The 26,423-nt window shown below is 42.2% G+C and overlaps 2 protein-coding genes across 3 annotated transcripts; both read right to left on the bottom strand.

The window, feature by feature from the left end:
- Positions 1-19: 19 nt before the first annotated feature.
- On the bottom strand, positions 20-6,058 carry kri1 (KRI1 homolog). Of its 2 annotated transcripts, none has more exons than XM_022767444.1 (18): positions 5,897-6,058; positions 5,665-5,741; positions 5,470-5,575; positions 5,280-5,379; positions 4,687-4,741; positions 4,543-4,592; positions 4,364-4,466; positions 4,190-4,267; positions 3,998-4,107; positions 3,678-3,906; positions 3,389-3,559; positions 2,434-2,509; positions 2,033-2,148; positions 1,771-1,933; positions 1,540-1,670; positions 872-936; positions 685-780; positions 20-600 (listed from the first exon to the last, which is right to left on the bottom strand). In XM_022767444.1, exons 1-18 carry the CDS (start codon positions 5,979-5,981, stop codon positions 99-101), a joined length of 2,313 nt encoding a protein of 770 aa, XP_022623165.1. In that variant the 5' UTR covers positions 5,982-6,058; the 3' UTR covers positions 20-98. The 2 variants fall into 2 exon arrangements, with proteins under 2 accessions (XP_022623165.1, XP_022623166.1); XM_022767445.1 differs by having other exon boundaries at positions 5,665-5,736; positions 5,897-6,031.
- A 3,894-nt stretch (positions 6,059-9,952) lies between these two features.
- ldlr (low density lipoprotein receptor) lies at positions 9,953-22,600 on the bottom strand. The gene is made up of 18 exons (XM_022767437.1): positions 22,404-22,600; positions 19,116-19,241; positions 18,649-18,771; positions 18,161-18,541; positions 17,118-17,240; positions 16,872-16,994; positions 16,642-16,761; positions 16,265-16,390; positions 15,462-15,633; positions 15,150-15,377; positions 14,917-15,035; positions 14,648-14,787; positions 14,335-14,476; positions 13,359-13,502; positions 12,930-13,253; positions 12,604-12,678; positions 12,316-12,479; positions 9,953-12,143 (listed from the first exon to the last, which is right to left on the bottom strand). The coding sequence occupies exons 1-18, from the start codon at positions 22,477-22,479 to the stop codon at positions 12,087-12,089; spliced, it is 2,763 nt and encodes a 920-aa protein (XP_022623158.1). The 5' UTR covers positions 22,480-22,600; the 3' UTR covers positions 9,953-12,086.
- Between the last annotated feature and the right edge of the window lie 3,823 nt (positions 22,601-26,423).

Raw genomic sequence — 26,423 nt, 5'->3', positions numbered from 1 at the left:
CACCAGAATAGTGAACCTGTTCCTTATATCGTCTTTAATTCTTGGATGATCAGAGTCAAAGGATTTTACTAAGATGGTGGCTCAGAGGAAACCGTTCATCACTCCTTGTTTTTCTGCTTCTCCTTCTTCTCCTGTGCTTTTCGTCTCTGTCTGCCGATCTGTCTGAAGTACAGTCTCTTGGGGTTCAGACCGTAGGCCTTCAGTCTCTGTCTACTGAACTCCCGGCCGCCTATCTTCACCCCGAAGCCTCCCGACATGAGGCGTCCACCTGAAGGCTTGTGCTTCTTCTTAGACCATTTTGGCCTCTCAGTCCTGTTTTTCACCTCGACAGCTTTATCTGCTGCTTCGTTGCCAGAACTAATCTGAGGCTCCTCTTCCTGTTTCATCTTCTTTTTCTTGGGTATCAGGACCTCCTCCTCCTCTTCCTCCACGTTGTCCCCTGCCTCTCTAAGAGCTTGGGCAAGTGTCTCGTCCGTAGAGTCCACGATGGCGGCACCATCTCCGTCCCCTGCTTCTCCGTCTTGCTGCTCAGCGTTCTTCATACGATCTCTTCTCTTCTTCCCCACCTTGGTTTTAGCCTCTGCCGACTCTTTATCTTCCCTGTGGATTAAAGCGAATTAATTATTGTTACAGTAAAGGTGGATTAATCCATCAGGGTCCGATCAGTTGGTGTGTTGTACTCACTCAGAATATACAGAGCCCAGGATTTCTTTCTTCTTCTTCTCATTCTGGGCCTTGATTTTATAGTTTTTCAAATCGCTCATCTCTTCCTTTTCAGACCTGAGAGAAAGAAAGAAAAAAGATTTGAGTGTGGTAAACGACCTGAAACAAGGAGAACAGGTGTAACACTTAAAAGGACAGCCCCCAGTACCTGAACATGCAGGTCTTCTTCAGAGAGCACCACCGGTTCAGCTCCTTGTCGTTGGCATGTAAGACCTGAGGAAAGAACCAAAGTCAGTCATTAGTTCAAATCAATAAATTATGCATTTAAATACATTTGGTCATTTATTTTTTTGCATCAGGTAAATTTTAGAGATAAAATCTGCTGCTGCTTCATCTGATCACTGTGTGGTCTGCTCAGAGAGAAGATTAAGTTGAGATCATTCCCTGGTCAGAGCTTTCCCCAGAGGGAAGCAATACCAGATCAGTCACCTCAGGCTCATCACTGCAGCATTATTAACCAACAGCCAGTCAGTCTACATTACATCATCTTCCAATATTTATATTTAGTTTGCACCGCATTACGACTGTTCACAAAACCCCTCTCCCATCCAATGACTTTCTATTTCTATACATGCTCATGTGGTGAGGCTGTAGGAGGAGATAAAGTGGTTTATTTCTCCGCACTACTTTCTGTCCAAAAATCAATAAAACAATTGGCTCAAAAACTACTAAAAATTTCAAGCAGTAAATCTGCCACATGTAAATCACATGTACAGTGTGAGAATGGAAAGCCTGACAGTCGTAGCGACAATGAAAAGGTGCGAGGGGCTTTGTGAACAGTCAGTTGTTTGGAGTTGAAAACGCCGCCGTTCTCACCTCATCAGTGGTCAGGCCAAAGTCGTTGGGCAGGACCTGCCTGTAGCGGAACCTGCACGGGAGGTCGTCTATTATGTCCTCATAGTCCAGCTTGTAGTACTCATCCAAGTACTGCTCGAAGCTCTTCTCCTCTGAAACACAAGCAGCCTTCAGCCAGAGAACAACTACAACACATCGCCGTTAGGAGACGCAGGGCAGCTGCTGCTCAGCGGCAGGTTCACTGACACTTACGAGGATCAAACACAGGCTTGTTTTTGGTGATGGCCTCAGCAAAGTAAGACTTCTTCCTCTTTTTGCCCATTTGTGGTATATCCTCTTTCTTCATCTTCTTCCTCTCCTTTTTCTTCTTCTTCTTGGACGCGTTCTGCTGGTTGGGGTCGTAGTCTGCATCCATCTATTTCAACAGGAACAAACACAAAAAACAAGGTGTCAGGCCGACCTCGGCACAGTACCGGTGACCAGCTGAAGGGAGGATCAAATGAGTTCGACTCACAATGAAGTCTTCGTCGTCGCAGTGCGGCCCAGACACGCCATGTTCTTCTCCGTCGTACTCTCCTTCCTCTTCCCCATTGGCGCCCTCGCCAGTCCATGTGTCCCAGTTCCAGTGCTCTGTGTCACACACAAGAAGCCGTGGCTCGAATCTTCAGACCGTTCAGTTAACTACATTTTCTATACAGATTTCCAAGCTACTACTAATAATGAAATGTGTAATTAGCAACAGATTGTTCTTGTTGCTAAACAGGTATCCATTTTCTCTACTTAACCCCGTCCTGATATCCCTGCTTCGCTAATTCAGTCATTAATTACAGCAAGTAACAGGTTCAAGGTGATGTAATTATCACTGCATGTGAATAAAACCCGCACAGCTAATATGAGCTAATGTCACAGGCTTACCCTCGAGTTCACCATCATCATCAAACTGAGGCTTTTCTTCTTCTTCTTCTCCATAATATTCATCTCCAAAGAATTTCTGCAAACAGAAAGAAGGAATGTCACTTTCAATGTGCTTCAATGAGGGACAAACCGAGCGTGCAGCCTCTTGCACATTGGCTGAAGTCCGGTTTGAACACTGGACCTCTCAACCAGGAAGCAGCTGCACACTAAATAAGTCTAATTAGCCAAACACCATACACCTGTGTGAGCTGGAGGGGGCGGCGTCGTCACAGCAGGAAGTTGTGCTCAGTCACAGCGTCCTGGTGAAGAACAAACCGCCAGAAGCAACTGTGTCGTGTTCTTAACGTGAGGAATGGCACTACCCCAACGTAGCTCTCAGACAATATGAGCTTAATGAGCACACACACTTTCCTGAGGAGTCTAATTAGCCAAACACCATACACCTGTGTGATCTGGGGAAGCAGCTCGTCCTCACATCTGGCTCATTCAAGCTGAGACAGTTTCCAGCTGTTGGACCCAAGATTTAACGACTCAGACCAATCTGTCCAGTCAGTTAATTATGTTCTATGTTTTTAATCATGTAACCTACTCAATTACTATAGAGGCCTTTTGTTAACACCACAACACTGTTTATGGTTTCACTAAATCATTAATCAAATGAGGAAAACAGGAAAAACAAGGGAATAGTTTTCATTAACGGTTATAGGTGGTTTTCATCAACAGTTTTTCATTTCAGACAAAAGCAGTTTGTCAATTGGTAATTATCTCATTTTCTTCAAACTATATGTTTTGATTAATATTAATAAAAAAGGGCTTTTAGGATGAGGGCTCATAAATCTATTTGGTGGCATTAAAGATATCTGAGGTGGTTAACAATGGCTGTGTTTGCTGTGAGCGTTGGAGCAGGACAGAGCTGCTAACACTAGCTTAAACTCCGGTAGCATCCAGGACGCACCTGCATGAGCTGGTCGTGCTGTTGCGGATCAAAGTCTCCGTCCAGGTCCACCTGACTGAAGGCCAGCTGCTCGTTGCCCGTCAGCTCCTGAAGCTTCTTCAGCTTCTCCATGATCTCGCTTCGCTTCAAGTTCTTCAGCTGCTTCAGCTGCTCCTGCTTCTGCTCTTTTTCCTGAAATAGTTGTGGGACAGAGATTTATATTAGCTATTAGCTAAACATTGTGATTTACTGCTAAAGAGGCAGAGAGTTACATATAAGATAAAAGGGATTTTTTATTTTAATATGATACCTTTTCCTTCCTTTCTTTCACTTCCTCCCTTTTGCGTTTCCTGCGGTCGTCTTTGGAACGCACTGAGGTGGCGATGTTGCGCGGGTAGGTCTTGATCTGTTGAGCGTCGGGCTCTTCGAAGCGGAAGTTGTAGCTTCTCTCAAAGTCCTCCTGCTTCTCCAAGAACGTCTCCCCTTCCTCCTCAGAATCCTCCACGTCGTCCTGGATGACCTCGTCGTAGGTTGGGATCCTGAATGCATCAGGAGAATTAATTGTACACGTGCAGCTTCATTTCACAGCCCAGGCGAGCAAACCTGACATCCAGACAGGCGTCGACGTACCGTTCATCGCCGTCGTTGTCATCTAGGTAGCCCTTGTTGAGGACATAATCTCTGAGGAAACACTCCTTCGCATCCAGCTCTGGGTCGTTCCAGTAGTCCCTCAGGTATTTCTGTCTCGACACAAACCAGCGTTAAAATCAACCTCCCCGCCTGATTTCTTACACTCTCTCCTGTCTAATTACACTCACTCACCATGTCCTTCACCTCCTCCGGACCCTCGAGCTCAGCCTGACCTTTCAGCCACTCCACATAGTCTGCCTCCTCTTTATCCTACAAACAGACACAGACCAGTTTATCCGGACGTGTAATTCTTTTGTGTGAATCTATTTCCAGAGGACGAGCAGCTGCCAGGTTCTGGCTTCTGACCTTCTCCTCCTGAGTTTTGATCCTCCGGGTCAGCAGCTGGGATTCTCCGCCCTCCTCATCGCCTTCATCCTCATCACCGCTGTCCTGGATGAACTTGCGGAAGCTGACAAGAGGTTTCGGTTTCCGTAAATAGTCTGCGAGTGATACTGCTGCACACCTTCAGATGGTTTGGGCCTTACCTTTCTTTCAGCTCCTTCTGCTCTTGAACGTAGCTCGGAGAGGCCGCTCTCTTTAAAAAGGAAAACAACGACAATTGTTAAATCACCTGACATCAGATCTGAGGATCTCCAAACTCCTGAGAAGGATTATATAACTTTGTCTACCTCTCTTCTCATAGCGGCCTCCTCATCATCGCTGTCGTCGTCATCTTCATATTTACTGTAAAATAAAAAATAAGATTTTCAGTTACAGTTTCAAGTAAAATGTGAAACGTGAAAGTCACAAAATTGTTTTTGCAAATAATAAAAAGTGGCTGTCAATGTAGATTATTTCATAATGACGCCAACCTATGAGCAATTAGCAAAACGCTGCTTCTCACATGTCTTACAGAATAAATGTATATATCATTTTGAATAATAGACATTTTGACTGACATGATCGGAGTCAGCACCCTCCGATCACATTGTTTTAATTGTCTCTAATTTTGCCACTTTGTGAGGGTGTCCAAGTCAGTCATACCATGAACAAATGTACACGTTGCATATACAAACAATATATTTTATTTTTCTCCTGGCATCTTAAAACAAGGACGATCAGAGAGATTTCTTTTCTTTAACTCCTCAGTCCTGACCACAGGATCCAACACTTGTTACTTTGACAAATCGAGGCCAGTGAGGACCGACTTCCTGATTTGAGAGACTTGGAAAAGAAGACTGATTGTGGTGCAAAAACTGTGTAAATGATGGAGCTGACTCACCCCTCTCTTTCCAATATGACTTTACGTTCATAGTCCTTGAGATACATAGGCTTCACTGCTTTCTTAGAGGTCGAAGGCTTCTCATCACTGCTGGATGCTCCTGAAAGCAAGAGATTTAGATCATTTGTTTACCGAAGAAAACACGAGATGTCCCACAGACTGTGAAAGCAACACCAATTATTGTACTTACCACCTTCTGAGTAGAACTTGGCATCTTGCTGATAGATCTTCGGGTCTTTCTTCTTCAGCAGTGACAATGTTCTGTAAAAATCCCTCTCAACTTCAGGGTCGATCTCCTGGAGGGGAAATAAAAGTCGGTCAACCTCAGTGAGACACTGTTATCTAATGACAGAGGGTGGAAAGGAGAAGAAGCAGCGATGCTAACCACTTCACTGTCATCAGAGCTGGACTCGGACGTTTCAGAGTCACTGTCGTCATCTCGGTCTCCGTATCGGTCCTTCACTGCACAACAACAACAACAACAACAACAACAACACAGGACAAATCAAAAATCAGATTTAGAAACAACACAGCGCCGGAAAAAAACAACTTTAAGCTAGCTACACTTCCCACGTTGGCTTGTTAGCATGATCGTTAGCTAGCAGCGACACACTTACGTCTCTGTAACTCTTCTCTCTGTCGGTATTTCTCATATTTCTGCGCGAACTGGGAGTTGATTTTTAATTCCGATTTACCCGACATGTTTGTTTTTTGACGGAAGGATAAAGCTTTATGCGAAAAATTAAAAACTACACACTAGTGAAGAGAAATCATCCCAGCTGCTACACACGCATGTGAGAAGCTGAACCACGTGATTTCCGGTGCACAGGTCAGAGGTTACACACCGTGTCCTGCAGGGGGCGCGATAACGACAGTTTTCAGTTTCACATCTTATTTTTTTTACTTTGACAGACATCAACACATTTCTAGAATAAGTTGTTATTTTTTATTTAATGGGAAAAACAAGATTATTTACACACTTTCACTACATTTTTCTTTTTCTTTTTCCTCCTTTTATAATTGTGGGGAACTCACTTCTGATTTTTAATTTCATTTAATTAATTAATTTATTTTTCGCTCTCAGAAACACTGAATAAGGAAATCTTTCTGATTGAAATAATAAAAAATTGCCTTCCTTTTATGTCTTTTCTTATCATTTTTTATTCATTCATATAATTACTTTTGAGTTTATTTTATATGTATATTTATCACCATTTAATTATTTTATTTATTGTCATGTTTTTATTCTATAAATACTTGTTGTTGAACATGTTATCAGCACTCCTGTATGTCTGTATCTTATATTGTGTAGGCTACTTGTTTTGTACCTGGCATGGTACACTTAGTTTTGTTAAAATAAAATAAAAATAAAACAATTTTATGAATAATGTAACTAAGTTTTTATTACAATTAAGATTATTAGCTATCATACTTTGAAACTCCCAACATTATAATCGGAGAATTTTCCAAATAAACATAATGTCAGCTCACAATCCCAGCTGCCTGAAGAATAAAAATTTCCCTCACAGAGAATATCTTTGAATATGAAAGCTAACACTTATAGATAATGTCAGATCCAGATGGTCTGGCGGATCAGGTGTTGGCTATATATAAATATGCAGACATTACCTGTAAACAAATAAATATTATTAGTACTATTTACAGTGACTTCATCATTAGATTTCAGTCATTTAAGCAAAACTACGACAATATCTTGTATTAAAATGTTTCACTGTCAGTGTCAAGTTCCTTGAAGTTCCAAAAAGGATCTCGACATATGTTAAACTCCATTTACCCCAAATAAAAATCAGACCTGTTTGCTGAATCACTAATCTGGCAGGTTATGGGACAGGATGTTTACTCGGCATGGGAAGACCAGAGGGGGCGAGGCCGTGTGACGTATTAAACCAAACACTATGTGACATCATGTCCCATCACAGCAGCAGTTTGGGTTGTGCGTACAAGATTTGTTGGAAGAGTTTCCAGAACAAACCTGACGTGACTGACTCATGACAGAATCAATATGGGCCAAAAAACACAACGTTTTGACCTGATTTAGAAGACATCTGTGTGGTAAAGCAGATGCCTCACACTGAATATTGAATCGTGGCTTGATAAAGGAGGAGTAGCAGGTGGTTTAGTGTGTTTTTAGATTTGCATGAATCATTCGTCACAGTCATTCATGACATTCTCACTTGAACGTGTATTTCTTCATCTAAAGCACTGGCTTCAAAATGATCTAACAGGATACAGTGAGTTAATAAGCTAATGAAGCAGTAACATGAAGTGAACAGAGGGTGTACCTCAAGGATCAGTGTTAGGGCCGCTATATATAAGTGATCTTCCACCACGGTGTTACTGGAGAGAATTGCAAATGTGGTTATATGCTAAGCTAGCAACAAAAATGTCTTCCTTTCAATATTAACCAAACTAGTTGCCCTCAAGTTGACTTTCTCGTGATGGGTCAAGAGGTCAATATAGTTACTGACTTTAAATATCTGGACATAATAATGGTTCTGAATTTTAATTTAGAATAACGTTGCAAATTTTAGACAAATTAGAAATTGTGTCTCATTGGATGCAGCCAGGATATTTTTGGGTGCTACAATCCTTTCCCACTTATCCCATTGAATTACATGTTTTGGGCACATGTCTTAAATATCAGGTGAAATCGACTGGAACCTGCTCAGGTATCATGTCTATATATATGTTATGTATAATTAATGAATTTATGTGAATAAACAAAATGGGATTTTCTGTTCTCCGTGTTTATTCCACACCAAAATTTAAACTGGATCACACAGAGATACCAAATTAGCTAAAGCTGTATAAGCTAAATGTTGATGAATCGTGTTGAGCCATACACCTGAAAATCACGTTCAGGTTTTCTTTTAAACGGAAAAACGTGCAGCGGGTGACCTCAGCTGTGTCAAGTCCTTCCATCTGTAGAAGTAACTGGAAAGATCCAGCCAGTGACCTTTTGTGGTTACGTTAATGATTAATCATGTCAAGGGATTCAGATGAAACCTTTCTAGGAAAAAACAGACATTCTCCACTGTGTGTTCAATAACTCTTTTTGACAACGAGTGCTGAGAATCAGGAAAGATTCACACTGTTCGTGATGTGTATTAATAATCATGTAGTGTTTACATTTTCCCCTGGGGAGTGGTCTACCGTCAGCAGGGACCGCTTGTTTTTTTATCTGTATGTTTTGCACACGTCTGTAGATGTATCACTGCATCTTTTCCCTGACTCGTGTTATCAGCTCAACACTTCCGCTCTTGCTCAGCCTTGATCTTTGCACGTGCCCTACCCACTGGTTGGTTTGACCACAGATCTTTATGGTCACAGAGCTGTTTTGTTTCCCCTCTCATCACTGGGAGCTGTTGTTGTGAAGGCCTGTCAAAGCTTCCACAAAACACGGATTTGAAAGATTTGATAAAATGTTTTTTTGTGTCTGTGTGTGTGCATCAAAACATGAATATGCACATTACAAACTGCTCATGCATACGTCTACCCAGCTCGGCCTGGAGTCATGGGATCCTCTCTTTCTGCATCTGCTTGTATAAATACGATCCATATACTTTACTGTTACAACTGCCAATTTGATGATGAAATTGTATGATCAAAATATAAACAAAAATGTGATAATTACCAAATTATATGGGGTATTTATCAATGTATTCAGACTAATCTAGTTAGTTATTATATCTTTTAATTTTATGTGGAAAAACACTCAGACCCTGTTGTTATTTTTCCTACATGTGGTCTCACAGTGTTGGAGAATTTCTTAGAAACTGTGGTTTTGCCTTTCACCGTGACGTCTGGACTTTCTAGGAAAATGGTCTTGTATTCCATCTAAGAACAACAAAAGCACAGCCAGCCCCCCCAGAAAAAAGAGGGGGAAAAAAACCCCCTCACGTTTTCAGCCAAGTCTGCATACCAAAGCCGTTTGACAACAAAACACGGTGCTGTCCGTTTTCCAAAAGTTTTCATCTGCCACGTATCTCAAGCAGCATTTCAGCCCCCGTGATAACAACACAGAGAAGGGAAGTAAGGCATAGCAGTTTGAGCATATCACCAAAGTACTTAGCACCAGGTAGGAGCAAAGGAAAGGAGAAGAAGATCGGAAAAAATATCCAAATAGTTTCTGAAGAAATGGTAAAAAAATGAAAGTATGTGTGATGTAGTGCTGTAGTACAGGAAGTGATTCTCAACCAGAAGCAGGAACCTTGTGGAAAAGCTTCAAAAAATCAACTGAACTCAACTTACTCAACAAAAAAATAAGTGTGAATTGATTTAAAAAAATGTCTATAGAAATATTTGTGGTGATTTACAATAACAGTAAACTGTCCATCAACTTGAGGGTCTGAACAAAGCAAGTTAACACTAACTCATGGATAAATAGTTCAAACAGCTAAAACTGAATAAACAATTGAGATTGTTAATTAAATGTAAAGGACAGTTGAAATATTTACCTGAAAGATATAGTTAATTTAAGTAACATAAATAGGTGTAATAGTTTGCTTCTAGTAATGGATAAAAACTCAACACAACAACAACATTAGTTAATTCAAACTGTTAACAAGCTGTGCATCAAAGTAAATTCAGACACGAGTCTTCAAAAACTGAACCCGGAGAAAACTGATTCTATAATAAATAGAAGCATTTATTTATGTACAGCAAAAGTTCACAACAAAGGTTAAGACATTGACATTATTACCAAAAAAAAACAAAAACATAAAGAACAAATATTTACATTTATGAACATTATATTTACACACTTAATCTGCACATTAGTGGATTTGAATTTATGTACAGCTTCACTTGCACTTATGGATTACTTTCTCTTACAAAAAGCCTCTCGACTCATCGACCCACATCACAACAACATCTTTGTTAGGTGTAACCTCACCTGCATGTAACGCCGCCACGTACCTCAAACAAGTCATTGTAAACAGGCAGACACGTTGATCTTATACAGAGTTCAATAGCCCCAACGAGAACATGTGAACAAATTGTGTAATTACAAAGGCACATATTTATCAGTAAAACGAATAAATGAGCTCAAACAGTCGCTGAGTTTTAAAAATAGCGATATGGCACATGGCTTTGTTTTGTCAGGACGGCTGGAATAAGGCAAACTGAAGTTCTGGTCCAAAGGGAGGATGTGAATATATACACGTGCCACGGTAGAGAGCGTTGGACTAGGCCCCACTGCTCACACGTGGCTGCTTCAAAAGCTTTTCTGACTTTGGGGAATGCAGTGGTCCTCCTGAGGAGGTGGTGGGGAGGTGGTGGGGGGGTCACGGGGAAGGAAAATTTAAAGATGACTCTCCAATGCACAGACAGCCGATCGCAAATCAGGAGAATGGAGCAGGAAAAGCACCTGGGAAACTGTGAAACTACAGACAGCTGCTGAAGGACACTGCGAACAACCGGCTAGCCTCAAAGACATATGGTGAAAAGTGAAATCTGAAGACGAACACAGAATACAGTGTTCAAGGCACAGTGTGTTTTCACTGAGGTTACCTACAGCAGTGACTCTAGGTCCCTTTGGGTTATATTTTAGCTCGTCTACGGAGGCAACTGCTAGCGTAAAAAAATCACTATGAAACTTACTGAGGTCACACTGGTTAAACTGGCACATGCTGAATTCGTGTTAGTGTTCGTCTTGGGATAAAACCGGCTCCGATTTTCTTGCTTCCGGTGAACAAGCAGAGGAATAGTTTGACATTATGGGGAGAAAAACACTTATTTGCTTTCTTGTCAAGAGTGAGACGAGAAAACTGGCTCCACTCTCACGTGTGTAGATTAAAGGTGACATTTGCTTCGCTTAGCTTAGCATAAAGACCGGAAACAGGGAAACAGTTAGCCTAGCTGTTTTCTACCAACCGGCACCAAAAGCTCATTAACTGACGCACCGTATCACATTTGTTTAATATATACAAAATATAAATCTGATCATGACTGTTGTGGTTTTACAGGAAGTTACGTTCTATAATTTCTTGATTTCCTGACCACCTCACAGAAACAACAAAAACTTCAGAGCACTAAATTCGCTCATAAACGGATTAAATAAACACGTTAAAACATGATAGTGAGCTTCAGAGCTTTAGAGGTGCTGGTTGGCGGCTTTTCGAAGCAGCTGCTTTTCCCTGTTTCCTGTCTTTATGCTAAGCTAAGCTAAGCTAACTGCCTCGTTGCTGGTTTTAGCTTCATTCTAAGCAACAAAGTGACTATGCATATTTCCCAAAATATCTACTGTTGCTTTAAACTATAAATAGTTCAAGATATGATAATGTGCCATTAACAGCTTGTCACTTAGCACTGGAAGACAAAAATAAGTGACCGTGATATTTACAACACTCATTTGTGAACGTGTAACATGATGTGACGTAACATGTGCTGGACGGAAATCCCAATTTACGAGCTGCATCAAATGAGTTCAGTCAAACTGACGCACGCAGCAAGACAACATGTGGCTTTAACAACGACAGAGTTCTCCAGATATATCGTCAGGATCACAGTTACGATAACAAGTAAAAAAAAAAACAAAACAACAACTTTATATTGAGGAATCCATCAGCGGATGATTTGGTATGATTTGGTGGACGAAAAAAAAAAAGTGTTTCACCCTGGTTTTTCTACTGTAGAGCGCTTATTCATCTGTGAGGATATAGTGGTTCAAGCTTGTCTGAGACTGGCTCTGACTTCCATATCTTTGTACTGAGTGAGGTAAAAATACAAAAGGACGTCCAAGGTAGCTTATCATCGACGCTCTTCTTTCCACTGCGCTGATATTTTTCAGTTATCTGTGAAGGCTGGATTGTCTGCCTCTTCATCCAAGCTCACAACTTGTCTCTGAAAGGACAGCAAATAATAAAAAAAAAAAAAGATGTCAGACATAACATGACAGAGTTGCAAAATAAGTGAAATTCGGATTTTTTAAAAAATCTCTAAAACAGATGAGGAATTCAGTTAAATCTCAGTAAAAAAAAAATAAACTAGTTGAAGTGACGCGTCTTAGACTCACTTTAGGGTAGGCGTAACCGTCGGGGCTGTGGCTCCTCCAAATGTGAACCTGGTCCTCGGTGGTTTTCTGGTAGACGGGGTTGTCGAAGTGAATCGTGTTGGTGTTCTTCAGCCTGTAGTTCCTCCAGAGCAGCACGACGCCAACGGCCACGAGACAAACAATCGCTACACGGGAGGAAGAGACCCAGAGAGAGATGATTGGTTGCTGTTATTATTTTGAATATATTTTGAATAATTTCTTTTTTTGTGTGTAGACGCTGCCTTTGTAGCGGCTGCCAAAGCGACTCACCCAGAGGTAAGACGATGTACAGAGCCACTGGGGCGTTGGAGGCAGGTATGGCTGCAGCAAATTCACGTCGGATATCTGAAGGAAACGTGAACACAGTTAATGAAACATGAAACTAGCGTCACATCGGGGCAGTGCAGGATGAAAATCAACATCGCAGAGACATGAATTATGTTTTAAATATTGAAATTATTGTCACGCGGCGGAGCTGTTTTCCAGCTGCTTCTTTGGTGTTGCCTTCAAGTTCTTCAAAACAGGAATGTAACATGTCTACACTGTTTGACTGCTCTTCTCTAAAATACACCAACTATAACACCACTGGAACTCGCCTGGAGAGGTGACGGGAGCCTCTGTGGTGGCCTGGGAAATTTTAGGCTTCATTGGCGGGGGTGAGGGGGTCCTCGGTGGAGGTGTGGTGGTCCTGACCGGTGGCTTGGCGGTGTGTGGTGCTGGCTTGGCCGCAGAGCTGGTGATCACGATAGGCACTGTGGTGGTGGTATGGACCTGGGGTTCTGGTGTGGTTCTGGGTGTGGTTCTGGGTGTGGGCCTGAGTGTAGTCCTGAGTGTAGTCCTGAGTGTAGTCCTGGGTGTAGTCCTGGGTGTGGGCCTGGGTGTGGGCCTGGGTGTGGTCCTGGTTGCGGTCCCAGGTGGCACTGGGGGAGGGGTGAGAGTCAGCACTGAGCTAATGCAAATATTCTATCTAAAAGACAGGAATAATTAAATTATGATTTTGTAATTTTTTTGGATAATTTACACACCAGGTACACATGCTCTCATATCTCTGGCTAGCATCATGTTATCCGGACAGACGCAGGTGTATTTGGGAGGATGTCTTCCCACTTGAGGAGCTGCCAGACACATGAATTCACAGCCGCCGTTGGACACATGGCACCAATCCCTCCCTGTAACAAAAAGGGGGATTCAGTTTTAGTTGAGTATCATTATAATCATATTTAAGTAATATTTTGACACTTTGGAACATGAACCACTTTCTTGCAGAGACACGACAAGACGAGTGATACCCGTCTCATGTCTTTATGCTACATTTAAGCTTACAAGCTAAGCTAACCAACAAGCAGCCGGTTAGCCTAGCTTAGCCTGGAAACAGGCGGAAACAGCTAGCCTGGCAAAATTTGCCTGCTAACACCTCTAAAGCTGACTAACTAGTTGGAAGTTAACAAGCTACTGACTCTAACTAGCTACATATTTACTGTACAGAGTTTTACCAACCGTTTGGCAAGAAAGCAAATAAATATATTTCTCAAAACTTCAAACTATTCCTTTAAAGTCAATTATTTCATCTCTGATATTTTTCATGCAAAAAATTTGAAATATTTAGTGTTTCCCTGATACAGTCTAAAGTCTTTATTTGAACTGTAATGGATTTTGACACTACGGATCCACTGAAACCCAAACCCTGAATTTATGCAGTTAGAGCAGAAACTCCCGACCAGACTAAAGCAGAAAAAGTCTATAATTGCCAATAAAGTTACTTAAACATATGGTTTCCTTGCAGTAAATGATCCCTAGAACTAGCAGCGCATGACAATATTTTTTCAATATTAAAAAAAGGCAAATATTGATCTCCTATGCAAATTAGTAACCCTATTTACCATTGTTGCATTTGTTGCATATTTCACTGCCTCCGCATCAATATCATCAAAATGAACCAAATAAATTGGACCGTTACCTATTTTTAATGACAGTGTAATACTGGTGTGCGACGTCTCTTACCAGCAGGTTGTTTGAGGTTGTGGTAGAGAATAATGTCCTCTGGTGACGACAGGTGCTCCGCCACCGGTGTAATGTCATCACCTGTCAGCCTGTTTGCGCTGAGAATGGCGTTGTTGCTGATGTCCGTCCAGAACACTTTCTCCTGGAAGCACAAAAAAAACAAAAAAACAACAAAGCTTGAACATTTAAGAGATTGGAGAGTAGCGGTGAGGAACACTACTGGAGGCACGTGCAGCGAGGAGGTCATGACACGCCATGTTTCACAGGCTGTGGGTTTATGTGTAACAGAGTTTATCAGATGGTAAATATCCACCTCAAACACAGTGAGTCCCAGTGGGTGAGCCAGCTTGTCTTCGTCGATGATGAGGGTGCGTCGGCCACCGCCCTGCACGTCGATACTGGAGAGGGTGTGCAGCTTAGAGTCCACCCAGTAGAGCCGCTGGTTCAACAGGTCTGCGGAGGAAGCAGGTGGGGGAGGGTCAACAGGTCAGACCAGAGTGACCACTGCCATTCACATGAATTGATAATAAAACAAAAAAAAAAACAACTTGAAACCAGAGAAGAGATGGACGCTGCATTTACCCAGTGTGATGCCATTAGGCCACACAATGTTGTCGGTGACCAGAGCGGCGCGGTCTCCTCCGTTAAGACCCGCCTTCTCAATCTTAGCAGGGTTTCCCCAGTCTGTCCAGTAAATGAAGCTGCGAGGAGAAAAAATATCGTAAATCAAACTGATTAAAAACATTTGATTCCTTTGGGTTTCACAGACATAAAGAAAACAGAGTTAACCATTACTGTACTTTTATTAGACTTACTTGCTGTGGGGGTCGACCACTATAGCGCGGGGCTTCGATAAGTCTTGGTGGAAGAGAGTTTTACGACGGCGGCCATCAGCAGTTACCACGGAGATGGTGCAGCGTATGCTGTCAGTCCAATACAGGTTACCATGGATCCAGTCGAAGGCGATGCCTTCGGGAGCATCGATGTCGCTGTCGACCACTATGCTGTGACGAGTGGAGTCTTCAGCCGAGTCCATCTGAGCTCTAGATAGAAAATGAAAGCAGGCGTCAAAACAGGAGCACAGGAAACAGCGACTGTTGTCAACCCGACTGTCATGTCTTACTCACCGGTAGATTTTCTTCTGGGAGATGTCTGACCAGTAGATCTCTTTGGCGGCCATGTTCATGTCCAGAGCCACGACGTTCTTTAGACGGGGGATCACTCTGGTGTACTCACTTTTGTCCAAAGTCATCTTTCTGACCTCATGATGGTTGGTGAAGAAAAGGTACGCTATTGTTCCTACAAAATAAGAGTAGATGGGTTGGTTTTTATTAGTAATTTTGTTTGAATATTTGTCTAAAGTTGAACTGAAATTAAAACCACATTTTCCTAAGAAATCAGCATATCCTTGATTTTGTCTTGTGTCTTGTTAGCGTTAATTTAATTTAATTTAATTTAATTTAGTTTAATTTAATCATTGGAGATAAACAGGAAAGAAGGGAGAGAGACAGGGTTGACATTCAGTGTTGGATTTGAACCCGGGTCACTGCTGCAAGGACGTTTAAACAGCTGAGCTATCGGCACAAACTTTTAATGTTGTAAAAGGATACCTTTGTCGAATCACAGCACATAATCAACACTAAGTGGATTTGTTGTTTCAATATTCATAGACTGTGCAGGGTTATGATGCGCTTTAGCACCAGATCAAAGGTGTCAGTCAAAAAATATGTCCAATAATTTAAATTATGCACAAAAGCTTTTTAGCTTATAGTTCCTTACACAAAATGGGAGGAAATAAGAGGAGATTAAATTCTTAATCTTACATGTACAATGCAACAGGAAATACAACATTTGACAAGGCTATTCAACATATAACCCTTACATAATATTACAGCAAACACTCTAGAAAGAACACAGAGCTCGTATTTACCGACGGCCTTGCAGGATTTGGTTGCCGGGTCAACTTGGTAACCCTCCTCACACTCGCACTTGTAACTGCCTATCTGGTTGATGCAGATCTGGCTGCAGGTATCAGGGTTGGCGCACTCATCGATGTCTGATTCAATGAAGGAGAGAAAAAAAGAAATTGGATATAAAAAATTAAACGAAACACACGTAGACAGTGTAACGAAAGCTGAATCCCCGTGTCCATTACGAGAATTACGAGATCCCTCTTTATCTGACAGGACACTAAGAGTAAACAGGTCACTTGGCATCATTTGTTAATGTGACTGAAGTTCACGTTAGCATGAAAAAGCACATGGATATTTGACTATTACTGATGTTAACTGCATGAGAGGCTGTTACCTTCACAGCGTTTGGTGTCAACCAGGCTGAATCCAGCAGGACACAGGCACTCGTATCCGATTTTCAGGTCTTTGCAGATATGAGAGCAGCCGCCGTTGTTGTACAGGCACTCATTGGAGCCTTCAGGGGGAAGAAGAAAAGGATTGGGGTTTTTTTTTTTGGAGGATTTTTCAGCTACACCCTCATTAAATACACACAGGTAGTAATTAACCAGACAGTTATGCACTCACCACATTCCCTCAGAGGCTCATCTGACCAATCCCTGCAATCACGGTGCTTGTCACACACCTTCTCCATGCTAATACACTCGCCGCTGCGGCACTTAAACCTGGTCGGGCCATCACAGTGGGTCGCTGCGCATGACACGTGGAAACAATAACACGGGATCAGGTGACAGAGACACAGACTAGAGATCTGATGGTTCATTTGCCCGCCAGTAACCAGGGTCAGGGAGGGCTGGGGGAACAGGGTCGTACCGTTGACACAGCCCGTTTCATCACTCATGTCCCCGCAGTCATATTGGTGGTTGCACTGACGGCTCCCATGGATGCAAGTGCCATCGCCGCATCTAAACTCATCAGGACGACAGGTGGGACGAGCTGGAGGCAGAAATGCGGAGTGAGCACAAGAGATGACGCAACAACAGTTATACAACAGTTAGCTCCGACCAAGTAATTTAATTGGACGAGAGGCATTCCATGAGTGCTGATATAGAGTATAACAGCACTGGGACTTTTAACTATATGTATCACTCCGCTTAACCGATAATTATCGGTACGTGAACGGTTGTTATCTAAGATTGTAACAAACTATGTATTTATTTTATTTATTTATTTATTTTTACAAAAATATTTCCAGAAGTAACATTTCAATTAAATGATGTCTGGTTGTCAGAAAAGGATGAAGGGAAGAAGCCTGAATACTTAAATACTTTCTTAAATACTTTCTTACTAGCAACCCAGCTAACTTTGTTAGCTAGGTTGCTAGTGCCCAGCTAACTTTGTTAGCGAAACCTTCCAGGAATGTTTCTGGAAGGCTGTGTTTGTAGAACCTTTAGAGAACCTTTAGAGAACATCCCCTTAAGGTTCTCTGAAGGTTCCTCAAAAACGTAGAGGAAAGGTTTAAAGGTTGTAAAATTTAAAGGCTCCCTTTAGGGCACGTTTCCTAAGGGTTACCCGTTTGCTGGGAAGCTAGTGTGCACTGTGCAGGTATGGGAAAATGTTTATGTGTTGCTTAGCAACAGTCCAGTATCAGCCCAGTTGTGGAACTATTTGTGTTGGCATCGCCAAATAAATGATAAAATAAACAAATAAATCACAATCTATTGTTGTTTATTTAACTAATATGGCGCTGGTAGAACTGTTGTATAAAAGCAATATCACACCAGAGGTGGTGATGTTGTTCACCAGTGTGATATTGTTTAATTCGCCGGTGTGTTCAGTAATCTTCAGTAATCAACCGTTATGAATGCAAAAGTTAACCGTTGCTCTCGCGTAGTGAACGTCGAAGTCGCCCTTACCACAGTCGGCTTCATCCGATCGATCGAGGCAGTCGGCTCCTCCGTCACACTTCCAGCTGCCGTGGATGCACTCTCCACTTCCACAGCTGAACTCCAGGGAGGAGCACTGATGAGTGGGAGCAGAGGCCGGTGTCTTTGTACCACAGTTCTGGGGCCACTCGTCCGAGCCGTCGGTGCAGTCGGTGTCACCGTCGCAGGCCCACAGGCGCGGCACACAAACGGTGTTGTTGCACTGGAAGGCCGTGGCGCTGCAGGTGACGGGCGGGCAGGTGGCCTCGTCGCTGCCGTCGTCGCAGTCTGCCTCGTCGTCGCACACAAAGGAGGCCGACACGCACTGGCCGCTCCTGCAGCGGAACTCGTTGTCTGTGCACTGCTTTGGCGCTACGAGAGCAGAGGGATGGATGACCGGGGAAACATTAGAGCAGGAGGTTAGGGTGAAAGGATGTTTGAGGAGATGGTGAGTGAGATGTGTGGGCCTTCAGACTCACCACAGGTGTCTTCATCAGTCCCATTCTCGCAGTCAGCTACTCCATCACAGCGCCAGGTGCTGGGGATACACTGGTTCAGACGGTCCATGCAGCTGAACTCTGTCGGCCGACACGTTTTAGCCGCTAGAAGTGATAAACACAGTTATTATTATTATTTACCTCTTTTATTATTTACTCATTTGTTTATTTAATCAATTATTATAATATATATCTATTATTAGTATTGATTTTTTACATTTTGATTAACTAAGAGACTAAAAAGGTATGGAAGGTACAGATTTGTTTTTCAGTTTTATGTTTAATGGGAATATAATGTATAAGAGATGATGGAGCGCTGTGACATGTGAATATCATTCTCAATAAAAAGAGATTTTTAAAGTAGTAAGTGAGTAATAGTAAATGAGACTATAATAATGAGACTGGGGGATTATGGATTGGTTTGACAAATCCATTCTCATGATACTCACAACAGGTACCAGGAAGTTCATCAGTGCCGTCTCCACAGTCATCGGAGCCATCGCACACCCATCTGACCGTGATGCATCTCCCGTTCCCGCACTCGAACTGCTTTGTTCCGCATGTGGTAAATGCATCTGTGACAGACAGATATAAACACACACACTTCAGATAAAAGCATATTAGAAAGATATATATATACAGATATTTTAGTTCTCAAACTCCCAGGAACCAATACAGGAAGACTCTTCATGAACACATGCATGGCTGCGAATGAAAAGAAGTGAAGTCACACTCGCAGCATTGCTCTGAGCTAAATGCTAATGCTAACATGGCAAGAGGCTCACACAGACAATGCTAACATGCTGGCGTTTTGCAGATATAATGTTTACCATGTTCACCGTAATGGTTTAGCATGTTAGCATGCTGACGCTTGTTTATTTGTTATTTTTTGTGATCCAATTTTGATTAATATTTTTGCTCCCACTATTGGAGGTTGAAAACATCAGTTCTTGCATACATCTACAATCTCAGACTTGGATTCTTTTAACATAACTTACAAACAAGCTGCTCTTATTTATCCATGTACATCATGACATGGCTAATGTTTGTTATTTAGCAGTAAGCACAAAGTACAGCTGATGAGCTGATGATGAAGGAAAAGTTAAATGATCATAAATGTTATTACAATTAATCCAGAGAGGGGGGAGGGGGGGGGGGCAGCCATGAATGTCTGTAGCAGCACTCAAATGTCAACCTGCCGGTGGCACTAGAGGAAAATTGGGATCATCCTCTGGGGACAGTGAATGTCTGAATGAAATGTCATGGAAATCCATCCTCTAGTTGTTAAGATATTTCAGTCGGGACCAAAGTTAGCCTTATACCTTCTCTTCAGGGATGATGTTACTCAGAGAAATGTTTTGGCATCTCCAGTTGGGTTTCATTACAGTATGGGAGGGACTATGTCTTCTTCAAAGGCAGAGATGGTGATAAATTTGCTGCCAGAGGAGCGAGGGGCCGAGAGGTATGTAATCTGGCATGACACACACATGAACACACATGTGCATGTTTCTATGTGTTTAAATAGGGCAAATAAATAGTTAAACTACAGGTCAAACAGAGGTACTGCGGTCCAACCTGCATTTATCACTATCAGCAGAGAGCTGCTGATACGACAAGTTCATAACCACAATAAAAATCCCATTTTCCACCAGTTAAGGTCGCTGCCAGCAAAACCACTGAAGACACAGAGTCGCCCTCCCAACCCCCTTCTTTTAATGGACCCGATGAAGCCACTGAACTGGAAGAACCAATTAGACTGTACATCAGACAGACAGCACTTGATGAGAAGGTACTCAAGGCCATTCTTCCCTGTGGCCCCGGGGCCTCAAAACCTCGCATGGCCACCTGTTTCTGACAGGGGCCCGGAGGGAGGCGTAGCAGCACCAGAAGCTTAGGCGCATTTAGCATCTTCACAGCAACTTTATGTTTGAAATTAAATATTTACGTTTGACTATTTAAATTTTCCTGAGTTTGTGAGCTACAAGCTGGAAAAAAAAAAAAAGATAAATCATACATGATGTATCCGTGCACGTGCTCCAGCACAGTAAACAATACTTCAGCTTGTGGGTGAAGTCAAACATCTGGTGCTAGAAGTCATGCTTTTTGCTTTAGATGCAGTCAAACAAGGAGAGGCTGTTGCTTCCTTATGACTTCCCGTGAAAAGGCTGTGCATTGTCGCCCCGGCCATAAAGATAACGAAGAGTTTCATGTTGACAAACGTGTTTTTATCAAAGAGGATATCCTGGTGCTTAATACAGAAGAAAAACACACGGTGGAGTTTCTCGCTTTATAGATCAGCTCTCATTCCCTGAAACTGAGGACACGTTACACAAATCCCAAGTTCACGCAGCTATTTACTCAACGGGCTTAAAGTCCAGACTTTGTAAGACAAACTGGGCTGAATGGCAGCATTATTGATCACAGTAAAACTCCGTGCTGGGAGATAACTACATGTGTTTGTTGGCTATTCTCATACGTCTGCTGTGTTTCATTGATTATTCTTTTAAATGATTTGAAAATGAAATCTCCTTTGTTACACCACTACCATTAGATGATGGATTTCTCCTCAAGGTGACAAAAATAAAAAAACTCTCCTGTCCAAACACGAGTGTGAGACGAGTATTTCGCAACACGGGGGGGTGGGGGGACAGAAATGACACACACCTCTGTGACTGGTGTGGAAATGTGGCCAGGTGACAACCAGCCCCAACATGTTTCGCCACACAGCGTTTCCCAGAACCGGCACACAGGGAACTGGTCTGGCAGTGACTTCACGTCTCCGAGCGTACAACCAAAACCACAGGAATGCTGCCTCAAGACAATGTCAGTGTTTGTGTTGGAGGATGAGTTAGAGGGTGTCCATTCATTTCCACAGTATGGGGCGTTTCAGGTAAGCAAGGACCGCGTGAGTGAGGGGGGCGGGCTGGTGTGGAGGGGGGCTCCTGCAAACAGGCTGGATATTGCATCATGTTGGAAGAATATCAGTAATACTGGTCAAACTCAAATTCATCCAAATGCTCTCATGATGGTTTTCTTTTGTTGTTTTTTTACGGTGATTTAATTTCTACTGTGATTTAAATACAAGTAGCGCCTTTTCCCACATTATGAATGGCAACAGCTTCAAAAAAGAAACACGCGCACGCACACACACACACACACACTGCTCAGACCTCATTGGCTGCTTGAACCTGCTGTGAGCTGAGCGCCAGTAAATGAAAAGCACAAAACGCGCAGCTTCATTCAAAAAGCCGGTCAGAAGAAAAACGGATAAACCGATTAAAAAAACAACCGCATAAAAATAAACAACAACAAAAAAAAGATAAAAGATAGAAAAAACAAACGGAGGACTTTAACTGTTCAGCTGTGGTAAAGTCTGAGGTGGAGAGGACGTGCAACATCTTTTTTTTCCCCCCTCGAGGTTTCATTGTGAGAGAGAAAAGGGAGAGTGGGAGAGATTTGACCTACATTCTGTGAATAACTGCGCCCTCCCCCCATCACCTTGCATCCGGTGCTGTCAGAGGAGTGGGCAATTTAAACCCGCACGACCCAAACCTCAATTATATCCTAGTGTTATATAAATATACTTTTTTTGTTTGTTTGTTTGTTTGTTTTTATCAAACATCAGGCTGAAGCACGGGGTTATTTTGCACGTGTTTGATGCAGATGTCAAGACCAAAAAAAAAGAAAAGAAATGGAGCTAATTAACGATTAAATGAAAATAGGAAATTTGAACTTACTTGTGTGAAGGAGGGAGCAGAGGAGAAGCAGCAGAGACGGCAGTCCCATGTTTTGCAGACGCACTGGGAGATGCATGAACACTGGAAGCCTGTTTGGTCTGATGTGTGTTACTGTCACCACACCTGTAGTAGCAGAGGCTCTGGCCGTCGCCTCCTTGCGCTCTGCTGCGTTAGAGATGCTCCTGCTGGAAGGTCTGAGGAGGGATGCTCTGCACACTGTAATGTTTGACAACAACATCAGACCCATTTCAATGTGGTCCAGGGGTGGGTGGGGCCGAGAGGGGCCCAGGAGGGGGAAGGCGGGATCTGGAGTGGTGTGATTTCTGAGGCGCACAGCCTCAACAATTGGGAGGCGGAGCTCTGAGGAGATGGATTTTACTATGAGTTTAACCCTTTCAGAGAGACACGAGGGACGCGCATACATGCACGTGTAGTGTGTGGACGTATGCATTAGCTTGGTTTCATTCCCTGGAGGCGAACTCTGACCTCACCTGCACACCTGACAGGGGCGTAGCCACGAGTCAAGGCGACCTGGAGGAGATTTTATCAGGCGCTCCCAAAATAATCTGAGATATGGAGAATATTCAGAGAAAAGGTTTTAAGTGTGTTTACAAATAAAATGAAATAAAAGCGTCGTAATATTTCAGGTTTTACGTGCTAAATGAAGGATGTTGATGAGCTCAAATTACTGTAAGAAACTTATTATAGAGTTATGAACACACACATTTAATCTAATTGATCCATAACATACATATATATATAACAACACTGGTTCTCAACACCTTTTTTTTACACAGTATTATCACTTTTTTCAAACAAAAAAAAACTATTTACTTAATTTTCTTAAAATATTGACTTTTTTCTCACAATATTATAACTTCTTTCTAGAAACTGTGTCACTTTTATTCTTCAAAATATTCTTTGTTGTTGAAATATTCCAACATTTTTTTCTAGAAATGATTCAAACTCTTTCCCTTCATAAAATTACGACTTAATTTGCAAAAATTCTGATTTTTATTTTCTAACAGTGCCATTAACGCGCCATGGTAGGAACCCAAACTGTTTTAAATTTAAAGGATAAGTCTGGTGATACTGTTTATTATATATAGTGATTATGGTATACATTATTGCCAACAAAAAGATCCAAACATCTGTGGCTGAAAATGTAAAAATGAAGGTAAGTATTGAGCCATATTTAGAGACAGACCTGTTTGACCCCTCTCACACCTCTACTGACGGCTCTAACGTCTTAACCTCACCCCTTATTACGACAATCAGTTTGTCTCATGGTGAATTCAACTGTTAGAAAACCACCTGTTCCCTCATGTAAACAAGATGTCCCCAGTCAGCTGGTTTGAAGTCCAAAATCTGTCCCCAGATGTGGCCGGTGACAAGTCGACAGACGTTCAATATTTAAATAAAACCAGCAAACCCAGTCAACACAAAGCGGCGCTGCTCATGTGGTTCACACAGAGCTTCACATCATTATCACATCCAGATACATGTGATGTTGATTTCATTCATTTTACTGAACTAAAATACTGATAGAAGGTGAACAGACCAGGTCACATGAGCGTGTGAGTAAAACTAAAATGAAACCTATTAAAATCTAAACACAGGCTGTAAAGCCATAACCACCAGCTTTCATCTTCATATCACCACTTCCTGAAATGAGGTTTGTCACCTCTCAGAAGAAAACAAACATTCATGTTATTTGAGGTTCAAAGTCTCAGCTCTTGTGATAGTTTACAATGAGATTTACATCAGAGGTGCAGATAAAGCTCATGTAAAGAGATAAAACCTTAAAAACAGCAGCCTTGACCCGAGCGGAGAGCAGAGAACGGAGAGCGGAGATCCAGATGTTGTCCAGACTGCAGCGTCGACACTGAGTTAAAAAAACAAAAAACAAGAAGGTAAATCACTTTAGGGGAAATATCAAGTTGGTGGCAGTGATATGTAAATACACTGACCCCTTCGCTTCTATAGCTTTTATTGACCAAGTCCATTTTATCATGTGTGACCTTCATTTCAAAGAAACATATGAAACACACAAGTCCAGCCTGAGCTGAACTGAACACGTGAGGGATCCTCACAGTGAAAACAAAACACTGCGTCTGTGTGTGTGTGTGTGTGTGTGTGTGTGTTAGTAATTACAGAGTCTGCTCACCTGTTTCCACACATCTGCTTCACCAGGACTGTAGCTGTCACTGTAGAGGGGGGGGGGGGGGGGGGGGCACAAGATGAAGGACATGTAGAGACTGAGTGTATGTGACACAGACATGCTGCACACGTTATTCAGTTAATGTTAAAATGTAAAAATATGCCACAACAAGTAAAAGAAGTGCAGAAGTTTTATCAGCAAAATGTACTTAAAGTGTCAAAATGAAAAGTTCTTGTTCTGCAGAAAACGGCTGCTGAGCCTGATCTATGAATATATATTACATTACCTTATATTATTACATCACCTGACTGTTTACACTGATGCATTTCACTGTTGTAGCTGCTGGTAGTTTTAGGGAGTTCAGTCTGAGGGGGGGTCACGAGATGATGGAGTAAAGCGTAAATCTGTTTTCTCTTATCTTTTCTTTTTCTGTGAAATACTCGATGATCTGTGTCATGAACACGTGGGGTGTGTTTCGTCTAAGAAAAAGGTTGATTCAATCTTTAACAGTTTACTGTATTTCATAAGGTCATGACATGATTTTTATGTAAAAATACTTTATACTAGAAGTATAATTGTACGTTACATGATATTTCCACTTTCTGTTACTTCATATTTCTGCTCCTCCACATTATAGAGAAACATATGATCAGGTTATAAAATATGATTCACTTCTACAGATATATAAGTAGGATTCTCGACCATATGTACTCAGTTACTTTCCACCACTGTTACACACAAATATCCTCATTTCCCCTCAGCTACACTGACGTCACATTTATCAGCACACGAGAAAGAAACACTGATCAAATTATAATGAGAATGCCAATCCATCAGAATAATTCTTCACATCCGAACAGTCGATTCAACACCAAAGTCCTGCAGTGAACACGACACATCTTCAGAGCGTGAACCCGCCCACCTCTCACCCCGCCGTACATCGGGCATTTAATAAGATCTGACAAGGAATTTTCAGGCCTCTATTTAGAACTGGGTCCTTTGGGCACGAAAAAGTTTTCTAAACTGTGTCAGAGTCGACCTCTGACTTCCCGATGAGATGTTCTCTGATCACTGTGAGCCCCTGTGTCCTCCTCCTCCTCCTCCTCCTCTCTCTCTCTCTCCCCCCGTTATGAATTGCTGATTGAACAGTTAGGTCAAACTGCATCAGGAGAAACTGGAGTGCAGGTGAGGTTAACTTTCTTTTATTCTGCAGACAGCAGTTTCTCTTTCATTATGCACCATGTCAACCTGTCTTCCTCAGCCTATGTAAACAGTTTCTGGTTCTTCCAGTATCCAGTATTCCTCCACAGCGCTGCTCATACTCCTGACAAAACACTGTGTTGGCTGCAGCAGATAAACTGTCTCTGTCTTCCACTGAAGGTCAAATCAGGTTCCTCCAGATGCAGTTAAGCCCGTTTTTGGCTTCTGTCCACCAAACACCGAACGGCAAGACAGGGAGAACTTGTTTTTCTTGTCTTTGTGGGAGTGAGGGAGTCTCGCTCCTGCAGCAGAATCATCACAGGACAAAGAAAGAAAAAGATTTCTGCCTCTAAAAAATATTTCAGACAGAATTTTCTGCTATCCATCACCGGCCGGTCAGCGCGGGGACACGTTTCTGGATTGTCCGCCCGTCATTGTGGCTCGTGGAGAGGGAGTGTAGCTCAGCAAACAACCTCTTTCTTTGGGAAATGTTATATTTGCAGTCATCTCTCTTTCTCATCTCACTGCTCTGCAGAACAGAGAGGTTCAGGAGATCCTCTGTTCCCACTGCCACAAGGCTATACAACAGCTCAGCCAAAGGAAGTGGACTCATTTAATTATTATTGTTTATTTATTATCAACAATGAGCTAATGGACAC

This window comes from Seriola dumerili, unplaced genomic scaffold (assembly GCF_002260705.1).
Source record: "Seriola dumerili isolate Sdu_G_001 unplaced genomic scaffold, Sdu_1.0 BDQW01001191.1, whole genome shotgun sequence".
NCBI lineage: Eukaryota > Metazoa > Chordata > Actinopteri > Carangiformes > Carangidae > Seriola > Seriola dumerili.
The sequence above is the reverse complement of the archived record's forward strand: the minus strand, read 5'-3'. Positions and strand labels throughout refer to the sequence as shown.

Coding starts and splice junctions, on each gene's coding strand:
- ldlr (XM_022767437.1), bottom strand. CDS start 22,479: ATGCATCTCCCAGTGCGTCTGCAAAACATGGGACTGCCGTCTCTGCTG. Junction 16,391..16,641: donor TGACACCAAACGCTGTGAAG/GTAACAGCCTCT, acceptor TCATTGAATCAG/ACATCGATGAGTGCGCCAAC. Junction 14,477..14,647: donor TGGGACTCACTGTGTTTGAG/GTGGATATTTAC, acceptor TTGTGCTTCCAG/GAGAAAGTGTTCTGGACGGA.
- kri1 (XM_022767444.1), bottom strand. CDS start 5,981: ATGTCGGGTAAATCGGAATTAAAAATCAACTCCCAGTTCGCGCAGAAA. Junction 1,934..2,032: donor GCGACGACGAAGACTTCATT/GTGAGTCGAACT, acceptor CTGTTGAAATAG/ATGGATGCAGACTACGACCC. Junction 937..1,539: donor TTGGCCTGACCACTGATGAG/GTGAGAACGGCG, acceptor TTCTTTCCTCAG/GTCTTACATGCCAACGACAA.